Source organism: Mytilus trossulus, chromosome 4 (assembly GCF_036588685.1).
Source record: "Mytilus trossulus isolate FHL-02 chromosome 4, PNRI_Mtr1.1.1.hap1, whole genome shotgun sequence".
Classification (NCBI taxonomy): domain Eukaryota; kingdom Metazoa; phylum Mollusca; class Bivalvia; order Mytilida; family Mytilidae; genus Mytilus; species Mytilus trossulus.
Genome location: NC_086376.1, coordinates 29,784,481 through 29,802,444, shown reverse-complemented (window position 1 = coordinate 29,802,444; position 17,964 = coordinate 29,784,481). Strand labels below are relative to the sequence as shown.

Below are 17,964 nucleotides of genomic sequence, written 5' to 3'. Positions count from 1 at the left end.
CTGAAATATTTCATTTATTTTACATTATGACAGTCCTTATTGTTGGACTATAATATCCTGTTTGTTCAATTTCAATGTACTGGGGAAAAAAATCAAATATCTCTAGAGTGGACTTTAACCTGATAGAACTTGTTGATTGCAGTGAGTCTGTTTAGTGCATTTGTTATTTCCTACCTATCAATATGTCAATTCTTAAAACAAACCTTTTCATTTTCTAGATAGCACAGTTGTTTTTCACTCCCAATCAACACAAAAAACATGTTTTTCCACTTTTTCTTCTGTGTACCTGTAAATTAAACAATGTATTTTTCTTGATGAACAGAGTAAAATCAAAAGCACAACATAACACATTTGTTTTTTTTTATTTCAAACATTTTAAAAGCATTTTGTTTTTTCAATGAAATCAAGAAATCATAACATATTAAAAAGATGACTTAAGGTGGTACCTAACACTACAGGGAGATAACTCTGTAATATCAGCTGAACATTTTAATTACGTTGCTTTGTGAAGGCAATTTAAAGCTTCACAATGATCAAAATTAGTGTTTGTCAAACTGCTTTATAACCAGTGTAATTTTTCTGATAAAACGCTTGGTTAAATTTTTTTTGATTTTTTGATATTTTGGTAAAAGGGTCAAAGTAATTAATTTGTCAAAATTTAAGAAAATTAAACAACCCAAATTAATTTTAGTGAAAGTGGTGGGTTCCACCTTAACTGAGTGATTAAAAATTTGATGAAAATAAAAGTTTAGGAAAACATAAAAATTTAGAAAAATGAACCTGACATCTTCAAGAGTTAATGTCAAAGTACAGTAAATGGCAACTTCAGCAGAAAATAAAAATACATTTATCTCTTTTATTTACTGTAATATTGCCGAACAACCTCTTTCAAAATATGTGCACATTAAATCATGCTGTTAAAAAAAACTGTATGGATAATTGCCTTTACCTTTTCTTATATGTAAGAATCCTTTGAAATCAAACTTGTTGGTTCTCCCGATGAAGGTACCCTGTGAAGTATTTCTAATAGATTCATACAAGTCATCTGCAGAACCATCTAGCTCAGACTTCTTCTTCTGACCTGTCTCCTGTAAAATGAAACAATTTGAAAATAAAACTAAGACCAAAACCTATATCAATAGACCTTATTGCTTTTTGGAAATCTACGCCACTTGACCTGAGAATCCATTTAACAGTCATTTTTGTATTGTGGTGTCAAAATTTTACAAGAAATTTTCCAATGTCCAAATAATGGCAGACAAATAGCAATAAGGCATATCCGTCATATTTTTTTTTTATAGATTTGTTTAATTTTTCATGTTGGGTTGTTGTTTCATTGATAAATTTAGTATTAACATACAGACTCAACAGACTACTGTTAAGAAAGTCAAATTTGAATAAATGATTATATAAATAGCTTCAGTTGTTAATATGGATATATTTATATGGCATACAATAAACAACGCCACATGATTACTAAATGTTTTGAGTTTGTTGTTCATAGTTGAATTCTTATCCTTTTTTTCAATTTTCAAGTTTGTAGATAAGTAGAAATAGAATTGTTTCCTACCCTAACTACTGCCAGTTGTAAGGATTTTCAAGTTTGTGGTCAAGGTAAAATTATGATAGTTCCTTACCCTAACTACTGGTGTGACTAGTGTAAAACCCTCCACGATTTCTTCTTTCTTGTAACGCTCTATAATACCATCCAAACTATAAAATAAAATAAAAACTCTGAATTCCTGGCCAAGATTCTACCACTGCATCTAGTGTAAAACAATATTTATCCACTCAAGACAGTTAAATTTTCATGTGTAAAATGTGACTTGTTGTGGAATCTATTATCTAATTTTTTATAGTCAATATCAATACTTTTTTAATTTTCTGAATCCCCTGCAATAAAATGTGTTCTTTCTGCGTAACATCATCAGACAGGGTAACTTTTTTCCATAATTCACAAAAAAAAATTCAAATTGACGCCATAATCAAATTTTGACCAATGAAGAACTGAGATCAAAATACCACAGGTTGATTACACATTGATTAAATAAAAATAACCAACAGGTCAGAAAAAGGAAAAATCAGCTAAGAATTAGAGAAATGTCCATCTTTAACTAATAAAACACAAACCTGTCAAAGTATCTTCCTCCCATCAGTAACTGCCTCTCATGTTTTTCTATCCTAAACCTTTGTACTATTTTGTCACAAAGTACAAATAATGAATAATTTCCTGGTGAATTCTCACTTGGTCTGACTAAAAAACTACCTTGACCTCCTATAATAAAGAACATTTCTTCTCATTATTTTTAATGTTGCAACATAATTATCATGAGTTATAATGTATTAAGTAATATAAACTTGCTTGCTAATTAATATATGCCTTATCAGTCTAGCTCTTTATTTGCAATATCTGGCAAGCTCTTTATTTGTCAAATCTTCCAGAGTTTTCTTTGCCATATATTACATGCCCGGACATGCTTCTAATAAAACCTCTTGGCTTTTTATTTGCCATATCTACCCATATACATATATGTCTGCCTATCTATTTGCCATTTTCCCTTAATTTCTTTAATACGGTAGATTAGGGATGTTTCATAAAATATAGGATGTGACAGAGGGGTAATTTTATTCTATTGAACAATGTTAAAAGGCACCTGTCTTAAATCATTTAAAATTGCTTACAAACCCTAGTTGTTCTATGTAATATTTCATTTTCTAAATGAACTTTACACAATATGTTGAAGGTTGCATCATGTTAAATACAAACAATAAAAGTTATTTTCCCTCCTGGTAGATACAGTACCTTGTCTAAGCTTTTCTACAGCATCTTCTTTTGAAATATTTGGCTGAAAATAGCATAAACTCTCATCTGGATCAATGTTTCCATTCTAAAAAATAAACTTAATAATTTGAAAACACTGCAGCACTTTTTATCATATCAGCTACATGTATATACCATATCAGAATTTTGACCAAATCAATAACTGCAAAAACAAAGATGGAAGACAGTAACTAACGATATAAGTATGGAACTTGTGTTACAAGAGAGTTAACATATTGAATACTGAAGTGGAAGGTACCATGGGAAGTTCGTCCATTTAGATACCGAGCCTTTAGAACAATGTCATGTGTCATAAAAGTAAACCGAACTCAAGTTACATTGTAAACAAACTGTATTTTTCTATATTTGTCTTATCTATTTATAACTTTTTATTGCTACTTCCACTTTTCTTAGATTCTCTCAACATGACAACGTCATATTCAATGTTCCACTTTTGAGTACTTCAGTAAGTTATTTCTGGATAAAAATTTTCCTAATGAAGCCTACCTTGCAGGTGAAACATGTAGACCATAGCAAATAAAATTGCAGACCATTTGAAGTGTTGTTGTCAATTTGGAGTATTATTTTAATGTTGCATTCATTTGCATAATTTGACAACCCTGCATACCAAGGTATCCACTTCAGGGACTTTATCGAAATGTTTCACACAGGCGTTGGTTCACAACACAAGAGTTTACTTCAATATTGTATACTGGTTATCTCAACAGATTACATTATACAACACAATCATTGTAATATAGATACTAAATCTTTTTATATAACTTTTAACAAAGCATCTTGTTGATCCACTTCATTTTCTCTTTGTATAAATACTACAAGATCAGAACTCTTTATAGATATTTTTCTTTACCAGATCTTCCACTAAAGCACCATGAATCTGTCCATGTTCTCCTGAGGTCTGTGACTTCACCCATAACCAGGAATTTCCCATCTCATTTAACACAGTAAAAACATCTCCCTTATCAAAACTGAAATATTCAAGTATACTATATTAAAATACTTTTCCTAATATAAGCTAAGTGATATGATATAACCCAGAAAAGTGTAATTTGATACACCTTGGAATCTTTAACATTGGCAAAAAAACAAAACCACTGGGATTTGTGTATGAACTAGTAAAATGATTTTCTTTTCATTTTCATAATTTTGTTCAAGATTTTTAAAAGTTAAAAGCAAAATCTTCTGAGCCAAGTTTTGTAAAAATTCCGTGAAGATTTGACAAAGTAATTGATGTCTTAATAAAATAAGAATGTGTCCATGGACACAGATGTCCCAGCAAATTCAACATTTTTCCCATTAATAAAGGGACATAACTCGAGAATGATGTAAGTGATGTGTTTGATAGTAATTAGCATTATCATGATTATGTAAAAGTTTTAGATCATTTGGTTGATGCAAACTTAAGCAATTTATCGTATATAATGGGACATAACTCTAAAATGGTGAAAGTAATGCCAAAATTCATAAATAATATTTAGAAGAGGCAAAGTAGTTTGATTACAGTAACAGCAAAGTTGCCAATTTTTCCATTCATAAAGGGACATAACTAGAGAAAGGTTAAAGTGAAGCCACCCAAATTCAGACTTGAACTGTGTTTTAAAATAAATATTGTATTTATCAAAGTAGTTTCTGTAATTAATTAATTGATGGTTGTCTATTTAACCCTTGTTCATCTTTTAGCATATATTATATGACATAAAACGTGTATAACTTATTTATACATGTATGTTCATGTGCAAATAAAAATACATTTGTAATAAAAAACCATCTTTACCTGAGTTCATCTGTTTCTGGCATTTTAGAAAAGGGATAGATAGCAACTACTTTCCTCTTATCATCCACTGGCTATAAAGGTAAGATAACAATATCTAAATAACTTTGACAATAAATTAGTATGAAAATAAAATTGTCAACATGTTTAAGACTTTTAAAATTCATTCATAGTTTGCTTTCTATACCAGTCTCTCATTACAGAGGCAATGTTAACTTTTCCATGAACTTTAGGTGGATAGTTGTATCATTGGTGTTCATTCCACATCTCCTTATCTTTAAAATTTTAACCAGTGATTGATTGATTGATGGATTGGTGTTTAACACCACATTCAGCACTATTGTTTTTATTGGTGTAAGAAGACAGAGTAACTGGATGAACCAAGAACTGCAATTTTAACCACATCTTTATATTTTAACCATTGATACAAGTAGTTACCTCAGGTGGTTCTACAGGAGATTTGAGTTGTTCCTCCTTCAGTAAGTATGACTCTGATGTGTAGTAACCTATTAGTAACGACAGAGAGTCAAAACGCCTCCCACCAATGTAGTAATCACCACAATATGCTGAGATCCTGAAAATAATCAAAAATTTAAATGTACGTATAATTCTTCCCTTGACAGGATTATGAAAGAGGCTAAGTTACAGCAATACAAGTTAAACATCTCCTACTGATATATAAATTCTTCATCATCCATCCTAAAAAGAGGAAAAACATATTAGTCATCATCATCATGATAAACAGAAACTGTTCTAAATGTAAAACAAGACTTTCCCCAATAAACACTACCTGACATCTCGTCAAATATGCATTAGTGGGCAAAGTAACATTTGTTGTGAGCCAAGGCTTTGTATTAAAGTCCCTACTTTGACCTATAATGGTTTACTTTTTACATTATGTGACTTGGATGGAGTACCATTAGCACTCATACCATTTATTCTTATATCTATTACATGTGTTATCTTGTGACAGGATGATTTTAACTGGGACTAATCACATATATTTTTTTATATATATCTCAAATTTTTTTGTTCTTTTTGAAAAATCTTCATGCATAATTCTGACCATTTTGAAAATTGGAATCTGTACTGAGCATAAAATGAAACATCTTGTTCATGCTGTAGGAATAAAAGTCCTAATGAACTTGTACATACAATACTTGTACATACATGAAATATTAGAAGGCATTTGACACAACTATAATTATATTTATCAAAGTTGTACATATATCGATACAGTTTGTTTTGTTTGGTAAGGAACATGTGTTTATGCTATTTATAGAAAGGTCTGTTTGATTGGATATATAAAGTATGCGGGGAAAAATTTTATGCACGGGTGGTTTGATAGTAGTTAAAGTCATTCGAGTCATTGCAGTCAAGTGCTCTAGATGCTTTTTTCCAAATAAATAATTATGAACATTATTTATTTACAGGTTGATAGTCCAAGAAGAGTCGCAAATATTGATGTTGCAGTGCTAGTTAGAGACAGACAATTTTCATAATTTTCATTGATATAAAATGAATTACGTGTACTTATTACCTGAATAAAATGCAATTGACTTTTGCAAGTGGCTACTCCCATGTGAGAGTTTTGTATTATATTGATAAATGTTTTATGTTCGGTTGAGGTTACGAATTAGAACATAACCTGTCTTAATGTCTAAACATGTGTTCTGGGTGCCAGATTTTCTAGCTGCATTAAAGACCCATTGGTGGCATTCAGTTGTTGTCGGCTCTTTGGTCAGGTTTGTAGTCTCTTTAACAAATTCCCAATTTCCATTATCAGTTTATTATGCACCTCTGGTTCCATTATAAGCACTTACTTGAAATGAGTCATTCCATTTTTCCCTAGATATGACAATACATATGATCCTTTGTTACTTTCACTTTCACGAACAAGGTAACATCCCACTTCCCCTGCAGTTCTCAATCTTTCTTCTGCTTTCTGTCTCCCCAGACAACCATGATACCACCTAAAAACATCACAACAATCAATTAATGCTACAAATATGTTACACAGTGTTCTCTCTTGAGCACTTATCATCAGGGTTAAGTGATTCAATAATTACACTACTAATTCATTGTACGGTGGATATGAAATTCTATGCTAGTTTAACCTGCAAGATGGCTTGCAACAATAACATTTCGTAAATTTTCCTCTAAGCCAAGTTGCTTTAACATTTCTGGTACTGGTAGTGTACAAAAATAATTTGAATCTATTTATTTAAACAACTATACTATAAGCATATTTCTAACTAACATGATAATTTAAGGATGCCAAATATTTGTAGATAGTTATGATGACTCACTTCTTCCTGTCCAGGAAATAATATCTATTGTTTCAATTATTATTTTATTTATTAATTTGAATTGTTTCCCACAGAAACCAGAACAGGAAAAAAATGTATTTAGTTTATTTACCATACAATGAAAATAATACAAACATTCATTTACACATAAAATTCCATTGCTATACTGTACATATATATTGCATCACAATTTTATACCAATTAGTTTATAGTTTTTTGCAGGTATAATTATCACATACGACTTTTCCATAAATATAATAAATGTAAGAATATGATCAATTATAACAGATCAAATAATTTTAATTTACAGTAATAATCCTTTGCAACAAAAAGAGAACCACAAATCCACAATTTTCATTAACATCTTTCATTTATTATTTTTCAAGAGTGTAAACCAGAATACTAAATGCTATGATTATCTTAAACATACAAGGAAAGAAAAGCTTCCAGACAGGAATGAAATGCTCAGCCATAGAGGAACAAATAGCATACATGTGAGATTCAGGAGATTTTTTTTTACAAGTTTTTGTTGTAAATGTTGCAACCCAGGGGTTCCAAAACAGTCATATATCATGTATATTCCGGACAATTGTATAATGTCTGGTAAAAGTCCAGCTTGGCAAAGCATGAAACGGTCATCTACATTTTAGTTTTCAAGGCTTTTTTGGTCATTTTAACATAATTTACGATCTTTTTTATCAAACCTTGCCTTACACATCCACATATTTCTAGTCATAAAAGTGACATGATGATTAATTACTATCAAAACGACCCCTACTTCCAATACTTTCTAATTTTAATCAAAGCTAATTACATTGTAGTCGTTGGACAGCTGGAATCTACCTGTTCAGGTAACAGGTAAACCTTTTTCATTATCGGACATCATATAAATTGATCAGTCTATTCACAATTATTTTCTTACAATTCAACGGTTGGTATCTAATTGATTTAGTCCAAAAGATTAAAATTATAAGAAATACGTTTATAAACATGATTTCATGAAAACTTTAAAAAGGTTTTAAATGAAAAATCGTCAGAACTACATTGTATGAACAAGAACATGTGTGCACAAATGCATAGGTGGGAAATTTAATTATGAATCCTACATTTCTTTAAAAATGCTAAAATCATCATTGATAAGTGTATCTCACGTTCATTTCATTGGTATTTTGTTGTAGAAATAGCGTGAAAGACCTTCTTCAGTTGTGCTTTTTAATCGTACACAGATTTTTACGTATTCGTTTATGCCTTATGGTCCATGTTTTACCATTGTCAAGTCAACATCCGGTTTTAGGAAAATGTGATTTTAAAAACGAAAGTAAAGTTTTTGACAACGTCATTTTGCACAAATAAAGAGTCTATGGCAAATATGAGCACACTTTAAATGATGCACTGCCAATTAAAACAGTTTACCTCGGAACATCAAATTCATATCAAAGTATCAGGTTTTTTAAAATCTAATGTCAACCATTGGGATGGCCATCTGATTAGCATAATTGCCTTTTGTGACTTAGTCTTGGGGATTAAAATTGGGATCAGCTATAAAATGTCCGGCTGCCTTCAATATATTTTGGAAGCCCTGTTGTGTCCCTTTATAAAACCAAAATAATACCGAGAAAAAATCTTAAAGGTTTTAACCGATGGAGAAATTGATGATTAAGATTGAAATAAGTTCATAAAACACATTTAAACCTAACAAGTTGTTATTGTTGGTTTCTGTTTTAGAATGATCAATGGAAATAGTTTATTAATGCTAGCTCATTTTGATAGGCCACTAGTCTATATTTCACACGTTGAGATAGTCAGTAAGATTCGTTAACTTACATAGTGTGCTAGTGACGTAATACCGTATATATGGGGGTCAATAAATTCCATATGGGGATTCAAGCTTTGCTCTCACCCCATATGAAATTAACTGACCCAATATATACCGTATTAGGTCACTGGCACACTACATGTATGTAACTAATAATAGTCAACTTTTTATTCAATGACATTTGTCATTGGGCTAGATGTACAAGAAAGATATATTCTATACATTTATATAGCAACTTAACCTGACCATATCGGGAAATAGGTGTTAAGTCGGATCTTAACACATACTTGTGATTTGGTTAAAACCGGTTTTTATATAAATATACGAAGAAATGTTGAAATGTTCAGGACTTAATTAAATCCGTATTTCGGTAGGATGGTGCAAGCATACGTTTTTTATTTCGTCTTACACTTTGAGAAGCGAATAATCTTTAACTACTTTATTCAAATATTGTGTAAAAATGTTAATTTTGAGCTTTGAAAGTCAAGTTGCTCGAGCATTCTTCTGAGGAAGTTTTAAAAAATTGTAAAGAAATATTATTACAGTGGGTTAGCTTTCATTAGTCTTCACTATCTATAGATTAACAACTTTTGGTTATATTTATAATTTAGAATCATCATTGAAGGTGGAGGACGTTTGCACAGTTAATTAATTCTATTGATGTGCCATTTGTATGCAAGAGTGACATTCCTTTGTATTATGCGCCAATTCGAAAAAGTTATGCGAGTATTCTCTCCCCTTAACAGGTTCATTATTTTATAATTAAGTTTACGTTTCTGATATAATTTTGAATGATTACAAAATGTATCAATTCAATATAGTTCAGTTTTTGTTATTGGTGTATCAAAAACATTGATGTACGAATATAATTTCATAAATTTGAAACGTTTAAAATGATTACATACCAATATAAAGAAGCGTTCATCATTTTTGAAAAAGACTATGAACGATGTTTGAAAATATTATCTTCTCTTGATAATAGATTGATTGGCAAATGAACCAGCGATATCTAATAGTCATCACAGAGAGGGACCGGCGTGCAGTTTTTAATTGTAGCTTATTCAACGTTAAAACAATTTTCCACTATAAACGAATGTTACTTTATACAAATATAAGGACTTAGTTAGCTAAATCTACAAATTTTATTATATATTATGATTTTTTATTGCAATAGATTAATATGCTAATTTATAACAGGATATTGAATTTTATTGATAAATAGATGAAAAATATAACAAATAATATCAATAGTTATGCATGTTTTTCAGCAATGAAAAAGTCATTTTGCTAGAAAACTTTAGATTCTCATTGATTCAAACACAATTACTGGCCAAACACCCTCCAACCTTAAATGGAAGGAGCATTTGTAGGCTTGCAATTATGGATATGGGGGCCACCTAAACAAGAGGCATTGTACCCTGATAGGCCAGTACGAATGCTAAGTGATGATCAATTGATATTCAAATCATAGGCTGAATTGATTTTATAGTGTCATTTAAGAAAATGAGACAAAGTGTCAAGTGACAAAATATAATTCTGACAATGAAGGAAACATTTTTGACAAGATTTTCTCAATTTGTTTTGTTGTGAACCAGCGCACATTGTAACATAAGCATGTGCTAACTAAGACTAAGTAATACATTTTAACCCTTTCAAGGCTACACAAACTAGAGGATCTTAAGAGCCTGTGTCGCTCACCTTGGTCTATGCACATATTCAACAAAAGACACAGATGAATTAATGACAAAATTGTGTTTTGGTGATAGTGATGTGTTTGCAGATCTTACTTTTAATACTGAACATTCTTGCTACTTACAATTATCTTCATATTAAATGAACTTGGTCCATTAGGTACACAGGAAAATATTTTGTTAAAAAACAAAAATTTACAAAATTGTTGAAAATTGTTGAAAATTGACTGTACCTGTACTGTACTATGTCTGCTGTTTACAGTTTATATCTATCTATAATAATATTCAAGATATTAACCAAAAACTGCAAAATTATCTTAAAATTGCCAATTCAGGGACAGCAACCCAACAACCGATTGTTCCATTTGTCTGAAAATTTCAGGGTAGCTAGATCTTGATTTGATAAACAATTTGACTCCTGTCAGATTTGCTCTAAATGGTTCGGTTTCAGAGCCAAAGTCTACATTTTACCCCATATGGTTTTTTTTTTCAGCCATGGTGGCCATCTTGGTTGGTTGGCCAGGTCACGCCACACATTTTTTTAACTAGATACCTCAATGATGATTGTGTCCAAGTATTGTTAAATTTGGCACAGTAGTTTCAGAGGAGAAGATTTTTGTAAAAGATGAACAAAAATTTTCGAAAATTTGGTTAAAAATGACTATAAAGGGCAAAAACTCCTTAAGGGGTCAACTGACCATTTTGGTAATGTTGTCTTATTTGTAGATCTTACTTTGCTGATCATTATTGCTGTTTACAGTTTATCTCTATCTATAACTAGCTGTGTCGCTCACCTTGGTCTATGTGAATAAGGACACAGATGGATTTATGACAAAATCGTGTTTTGGTGAAGGGGATGTGTTTGTAAATCTTACTTTTCTAAATATTCTTGCTGCTTATAATTACCTCTATCTACAATGAACTTGGCCCAAGAGATTCAGTGGAAAATGTTAGTGAAAATTTACAAATTTTATGAAAATTGTTAAAAATTAACTAAAAATGGCAATTTCTCCCTAGTGGGTCAATTGACCATTTTGGTCATGTACACGTTAATATTTGAAGATCTTACTTTGCTATAAATTATTGCTGTTTACAGTTTATCTCTACCTATAGTAATATTCAAGATAATAACCCAACTAGAGGCTCCTAAGAGCCTGTGTCGCTCACCTTGGTCTATCTGAATATTAAACAAAGGACACAGATGGATTTATGACAAAATTGTGTTTTGGTGTTGGGGATGTGTTTGTAGATCTTACTTTTCTAAACATTCTTGCTGCTTAAATTTATCTCAATCTATAATGAACTTGGCCAATTAGATTCAGTGGAATATGTTAGTGAAAATTTACAAATTTTATGAAAATTGTTAAAAATTGACTAAAAAGGGCAATAACTCTCTAGGGGGTCAATTGACCAATTTCCTCATGTTAACTTATTTTTATGTCTTTCTTTGCTGTACATTATTGCTGTTTACAGTTTATTTATATTTATAGTAATATTGAAGATAATAACCAACCAGATGCTCCGCAGGGCGCAGCTTTATACGACCGCAGAGGTTGAACCCTGAACGGTTGGGGCAAGTATGGACACAACATTCAAGCTGGATTCAGCTCTAAATTTGGATTGTGATTAAATAGTTGACACAGCATAGGTTTCTGACACAGAATGAATGTGGTCTAATAAACTTAAAATTTTTGTTTTGCCTTTGAGCAATTCACTATGCTGTTGAATATTAATCCTCTCCAAAAAATGTTTGAAGAAATTTTCTTTTTATTTATGAAATTTCAAATGAGAAAAATTAAACTCATCCACCCCTCAATTTTTTTTTCCACACCCCCTATCCTTTATTCCAAAACTAATCTCAATTCAAATTTCTAATTGAGTTTGCAACAATAATTACTCATTTAAATACATCATAAAATATTCAAATGTTAAAAAGTGCTTGTTATATATCACTGAATGGTAAAGATTGTTTTAATTTATCAGTTGGTAGTAAAAGTGAATATACATTGTATATTGAATAAAACAATGATTTAAGTTTATTCAACTACCTATTCTGGACAAAGAAAGATAACTCCAATTGAAAATCTTGCTATTGCACAATATTGTGAAATTAGATATTTCTTGATATTGTGCAATACTGTGCATTTGTAAATACTTGCTATTGCACAATACTGTGTACTTGAAAATTTCTTGCTATTGCGCAATACTATGCAATTGAAAATCTCTTGCTATTGCACAATACTGTGCAATTGAAGATTTCTTGTTATTGCTTAGTACTGTGCAATTGAAAATTTCTTGCTATTGCACAATACTTAATATAATAATTTTAGACCCTTGGACCAACTTGAAGACTCGGCCAAAAATCAAGAATCTAAGTACATGTTTGGATTCAACATATCAAAGAACCCCAAGAATTCAATTTTTGTTAAAATCAAACTAAGTTTAATTTTGGACCCTTTGGACTTTAATGTAGATCAATTTGAAAACAGGACCAAAAATTAAGATTCTACATACAGTAAGATTTGGCATATCAAAGAACCCCTTTTATTCAATTTTTGATGAAATCAAACAAAGTTTAATTTTGGACCCCGATTTGGACCAACTTGAAAACTGGGCCAATAATCAAAAATCTAAGTACATTTTTAGATTCAGCATATCAAAGAACCCCAAAATTTCAATTTTTGTCAAAATCAAACTAAGTTTAATTTTGGACCCTTCGGACCTTAAAGTAGACCAATTTGAAAACGGGACCAAAAATTAAGAATCTAAGTACACAGTTAGACTCGGCATATCAAAGAACCCCAATAATTCAATTTTTGATGAAATCAAACAAAGTTTAATTTTGGACCCTTTGGGCCCCTTATTCCAAAACTGTTGTTGGGACCAAACCTCCAAGAATCAATACCAACCGTCCTTTTCAGGTCATTAACCTTGTGTTTAAATTTCATAGATTTCTATTTACTATTTCTAAAGTTATGGTGCGAAAACCAAGAAAAATGCTTATTTGAACCCCTTTTTGGCCCCTAATTCCTAAACTATTAGGACCAAAACTCCCAATATATCAATCCCAACCTTCCTTTTGAGGTCATTAACTTTGTGTCAAAATTTCATAGATTTCTATTTACTTAAACTAAAGTTACAGTGCGAAAAACAAGAATATGCTTATTTGGGCCCTTTTTGGCCCCTAATTCCTAAAAATGTAGGGATCAAAACTCCCAAAATAAATCCCAGCCTTCCGTTTGTGGTCATAAACCTTGTGTTAAAATTTCATAGATTTCTATTCACTTTTACTTAAGTTGGAGTGCGAAAACTAAAAGTATTCAGACGACGACGACACCAACGTGATAGCAAAATACGATGAAATTTTTTTCAAATTTTGCAGTCGTATAAAAACAGCAAAGTTTCCTTAAAATTACAAATTCAGGGGCAGTTAACTAACAACAGGTTGTTTCATTCATCTGAAAATTCCTGGGCAGATAGATCTTGACCTGATAAACAATTTGCAACTGTCAGATTTGCTCTCAATGCTTTGATTTTGCGTTATAAGCCAAAAACTGCATTTTAACCCTATGTTCTATTTTTAGCCGTGGCAGCCATCTTGGTTGGTATGCCGGGTCACCGGACACAATTTTTAAACTAAATACCCTAATGATCATAGATGATTGTGGCCAAGTTTGGTTTAATTTGTCCAAGTAGTTTCAGAAAAGAAGATTTTTCTAAAATATTACTAAGATTTACGAAAAAAATTGTTAAAAATTGACTATAAAGGTCAAAAACTCTTTAGGGGGTCAATTGACCATTGTGGTAATGTTGAATTATTTGTAGATCTTACTTTGCTGAACATTTTTGCAGTTTACAGTTTATCTCTATCTATAAAAATATTCAAGATACCAAAAAACAGAAAAATTTCTAATTCAGGGGCAGCAATCTAACAACGGGTTTTCTAATTCATCTAAAACTTTCAGGGCAAATAGATTCTGACGTGATCATAAACACTAAATCACCTGTCAGATTTGCTCTAAATGCTTTGGTTTAAGAGTTATAAGCCAAAAACTGCATTTTACCCCTAAGTTCTATTTTTAGCCATGGCGGCCATCTTGGTTGGTATGCCGGGTCAACGGACACAATTTTCAAACAAGATATCCCAATGTTGATGGTGGCTAAGTTTGGTTGAATTTGGCCAAGTAGTTTCAGAGGAGAAAATTTTTGTAAAAGTTTACGGACGCCAGACAACAAGTGATGAGAAAAGCTCACTAAAGGCCAGGTAAGCTAAAAACAGCAAGGTTTCCCTTAAAATTACCAATTCAGGGGCAGCAACCTATCAAAGGGATGTCTGATTCATCTGAAAATTTCAGGGCAGATAGATCTTGACCTAATAAACACTTTAACACCATGTCAGATTTTCTCTAAATGCTTTGGTTTTTGATAACTTTATAAGACAAAAACTGCATTTTACCCCTATGTTCTATTTTTAGCCTTGGCAGCAATCTTGGTTGGTATGCCGGGTCACCGGACACAACTTTTTAAACTAAATACCCCAATGATGATTGTGGCTAAGTTTGGATAAATTTGTTCCAGTAGTTTCAGAGAAGATTTTTGAAAATGATTACTAAGATTTTCATAAAATGGTTAAAAATTGACTATAAAGTGCAATAACTCCTTAGGGGGTCAATTGACCATTTTGGTTATGTTGACTTATTTGTAGATCTTACTTTGCTGAACATTTTTGCTGTTTAAAGTTTATCTCTATCTATAAAAATATTCAAAATAATAACCCAAAACAGCAAAATTTCCTTAAAATTACCAATTCAGGGGCAGCCACCTAACAACAGGTTGTCTGATTCATCTGAAAATTTCAGGGCAGATAGATCTTGACCTGATTAACACTTTTACCCCTGGCGGCCATCTTGGTTGGTATGCCGGGTCACCGGACACAATTTTTAAACTAGATACATCAATGATGATTGTGGCTAAGTTGGTTGAAATTTGGCCCAGTAGTTTCAGCGAAGAAGATTTTTTTACATGTTTACGGACGCCGGACAACGACGGATGCCAAGTGATGAGAAAAGCTCACTTGGCCCTGTGAGCTAATAATATTCAATATATTAACCAAAAACTGCAAAATTTCCTTAAAATTGCTAATTCAGGGACAGCAACCCAATAACCTACTGTTTAATTTCTCTGAAAATTTCAGGGTAGCTAGATTTTGACTTGATAAACAATTTAAACTCTTGTCAGATTTGCTCTAAATGCTTCGGTTTAAGAGTTTTAAGCCAAAATCTACATTTTACCCCTATGTTCTATTTTTAGCCATGGCCGCCATCTTGGTTGGTTGGCTTGGTCACCGAACACATTTTAAAACTAGATACACCAATATTGATTGTGGCCAAGTTTGGATTAATTTGGCCAAGTAGTTTCAGAGGAAAAGATTATTGTAAAAGTTAACGACGCTGGACGACGGACACCAAGTGATAAGAAAAGCTCACTTGGCCTTTGAAAATTGCTGCTGCTACATTTTTTTTTAGTTGCTTTATTAGAAGAGTGTATTTCTTTTCAGACTGCTGTATCTTTTTTTTTTATTAAATAAGAGATAAAGAGAAAGTTATTGGATGAAAAATGCTCAGGAGATAATGAACTGTAAAGTTTGGCAGTTATTTTAGTAAAATTATTATCAGGTTACCTGCATTTTCAGGTAATTAACAGGCAAAAGGTGTAATTTATCACATTTGTGTTGAATTTTGAATATAAAATTACTTTTAGTCTTCATCTATTTTGTTGTTTTATCTGCCATATAATAAAGAAGACACCAATTTCTCAATTCTGTAGTATATTGCACAATACACAAGGTATTATGTATTTGTGGCACAAATCAGTGGTTCTGTCCTCAAAATTTTCAGTCAACCTCCCTTCCCCCCCTTCTTCTTTGTCTCGTTATGATCAATCAAATCATATTTCCCACATGAATTGAATGCAATAAACACATTGAGAGATAACAAGAAACCTTTTAACTAATCCTCGTTGTCAGTTTCGGCATAGAAATGCTGAAATATTTCCATATTTACAGCTACGTTTCCAATTTCTGCCATTTGCATTTGCCAATTATTTGTTTTTATTTTACAATAAAAATTGCAGGGATTTCAAGTGCAAATGAGACCTTGTATATCCTCAATTCATACAAGGAAAAATTAGAGAGTACTCGAATGAAAACAGAATGGTTTAAAAGTCCTTATTGTCCATAAGCCGCGAATAGCAGTGGCAGTGTATTTCATAGCGGCATATGCCGTGTATAGCGTAGAAAGGGTTAACTTATTTCTTCTCTTTGACCCCTTTGGAATATATCAAAATGTGACATTTAACCAAACATGGACAAGGGAAAATCCCAATAATCTCTAAACATAGATTTGCAATATTTCACCCCAAACAACTGTGACAAGGGAGGGTGAATCTCCCTGGTTCACCGTTTAGTAAGTTAGCAGGAGTGATGGTCAGTGTTACATGAAACAACAGAAAAAATAAGGAAAACATATTTAAATGACGAATTTATCAATAATGGGATAGATTCGACATTTGAAGTAGATCCTTAATCCTTAAACTATCCCAATGTGCAGGTTTTCTCTTTTGTGCATTTGCTCAGCATATTCTCCTCTCTGCTTTAAAATGGTATGCACTACTGGTCATGACATGAGTAGATGAGTAAATAAAAAGTTGACAGTACCACTGCATTTTGAAACTATGCAAGTTCTAGTTGAGGAACCTTAGCTCTGGTCAGCAAATAGACAAAAAAATATCATAACATAAGGACCTATGTAAGAGCTACATGTACTGTTTTGCAGCAATGCGAGACCCTAGTTCTATAATATATGCCTTCGCATTATATATTCACTATTTAACATGTCATTTTCATGCTGATATTTTCATTTTTTGTCTAATGCGAGACCCCACTCATTTCCTTTAAAATAAGTAAGTCTATCTACCTCACATTATATTGTTTTCATCACCTAAATGGTTTTTGAGGAGGCATTGACTTCAATTAAAGATGGTAAATTTGTTCAATTTATGTTAAAGCCAAAAAGGGATATTATCATGATTTGCTGTTTTACCAGGAAATAATTGTAATTTATCCTAATAAAGTAATTTGGATCTGTCAACTAATTTAAAAATATTTTCTTAACTTCGGCTGCCTTTAACATATTTTTGCAAGTATCATGCTGATTATCAAAAACAGTGACTGAATCATCTACAAATGTATGTGATTCACGTTGTAAATTATATTTATGTACAAAATAAAAATCTAAAACTGGAAACACACCGGTTTTCGGGTGGTGCATTCATTTTGATGAACAGTGTCTGCTCAACATTATCTTGGTTTTCTAAGGAAGGATCTTCATCATCTGCATTTTCTGTCGTTGTGTCATCAGGGCTCAATGCAGGGCTGGACAGACTGTGACCACTTGTTGATGGTGAAAATTTGTTTTTGTCGGCCATTGTTACTTTTACAAAGATGAATGAGCACCTGTCATTTGATTGGACAAAAT

The 17,964-nt window shown here is 31.8% G+C and overlaps 1 protein-coding gene across 3 annotated transcripts in view; it reads right to left on the bottom strand.

Annotated features, from left to right (window-relative positions):
* The window catches only part of LOC134715068 (ras GTPase-activating protein 1-like), a 41,249-nt gene extending 23,289 nt beyond the window's left edge, over positions 1-17,960 (bottom strand). For all 3 annotated transcript variants that reach the window (XM_063576945.1, XM_063576947.1, XM_063576946.1), the window contains exons 1-10: positions 17,739-17,960; positions 6,437-6,586; positions 5,052-5,187; positions 4,617-4,687; positions 3,693-3,810; positions 2,804-2,888; positions 2,131-2,275; positions 1,638-1,713; positions 950-1,088; positions 204-286 (exon numbers count right to left, since the gene is read on the bottom strand). In XM_063576945.1, the coding sequence (XP_063433015.1) occupies positions 204-286; positions 950-1,088; positions 1,638-1,713; positions 2,131-2,275; positions 2,804-2,888; positions 3,693-3,810; positions 4,617-4,687; positions 5,052-5,187; positions 6,437-6,586; positions 17,739-17,914 (1,179 nt within the window). In that variant the 5' untranslated portion in view covers positions 17,915-17,960. The remainder of the gene's footprint in view (positions 1-203; positions 287-949; positions 1,089-1,637; positions 1,714-2,130; positions 2,276-2,803; positions 2,889-3,692; positions 3,811-4,616; positions 4,688-5,051; positions 5,188-6,436; positions 6,587-17,738) is intronic.
* Positions 17,961-17,964: the final 4 nt, after the last annotated feature.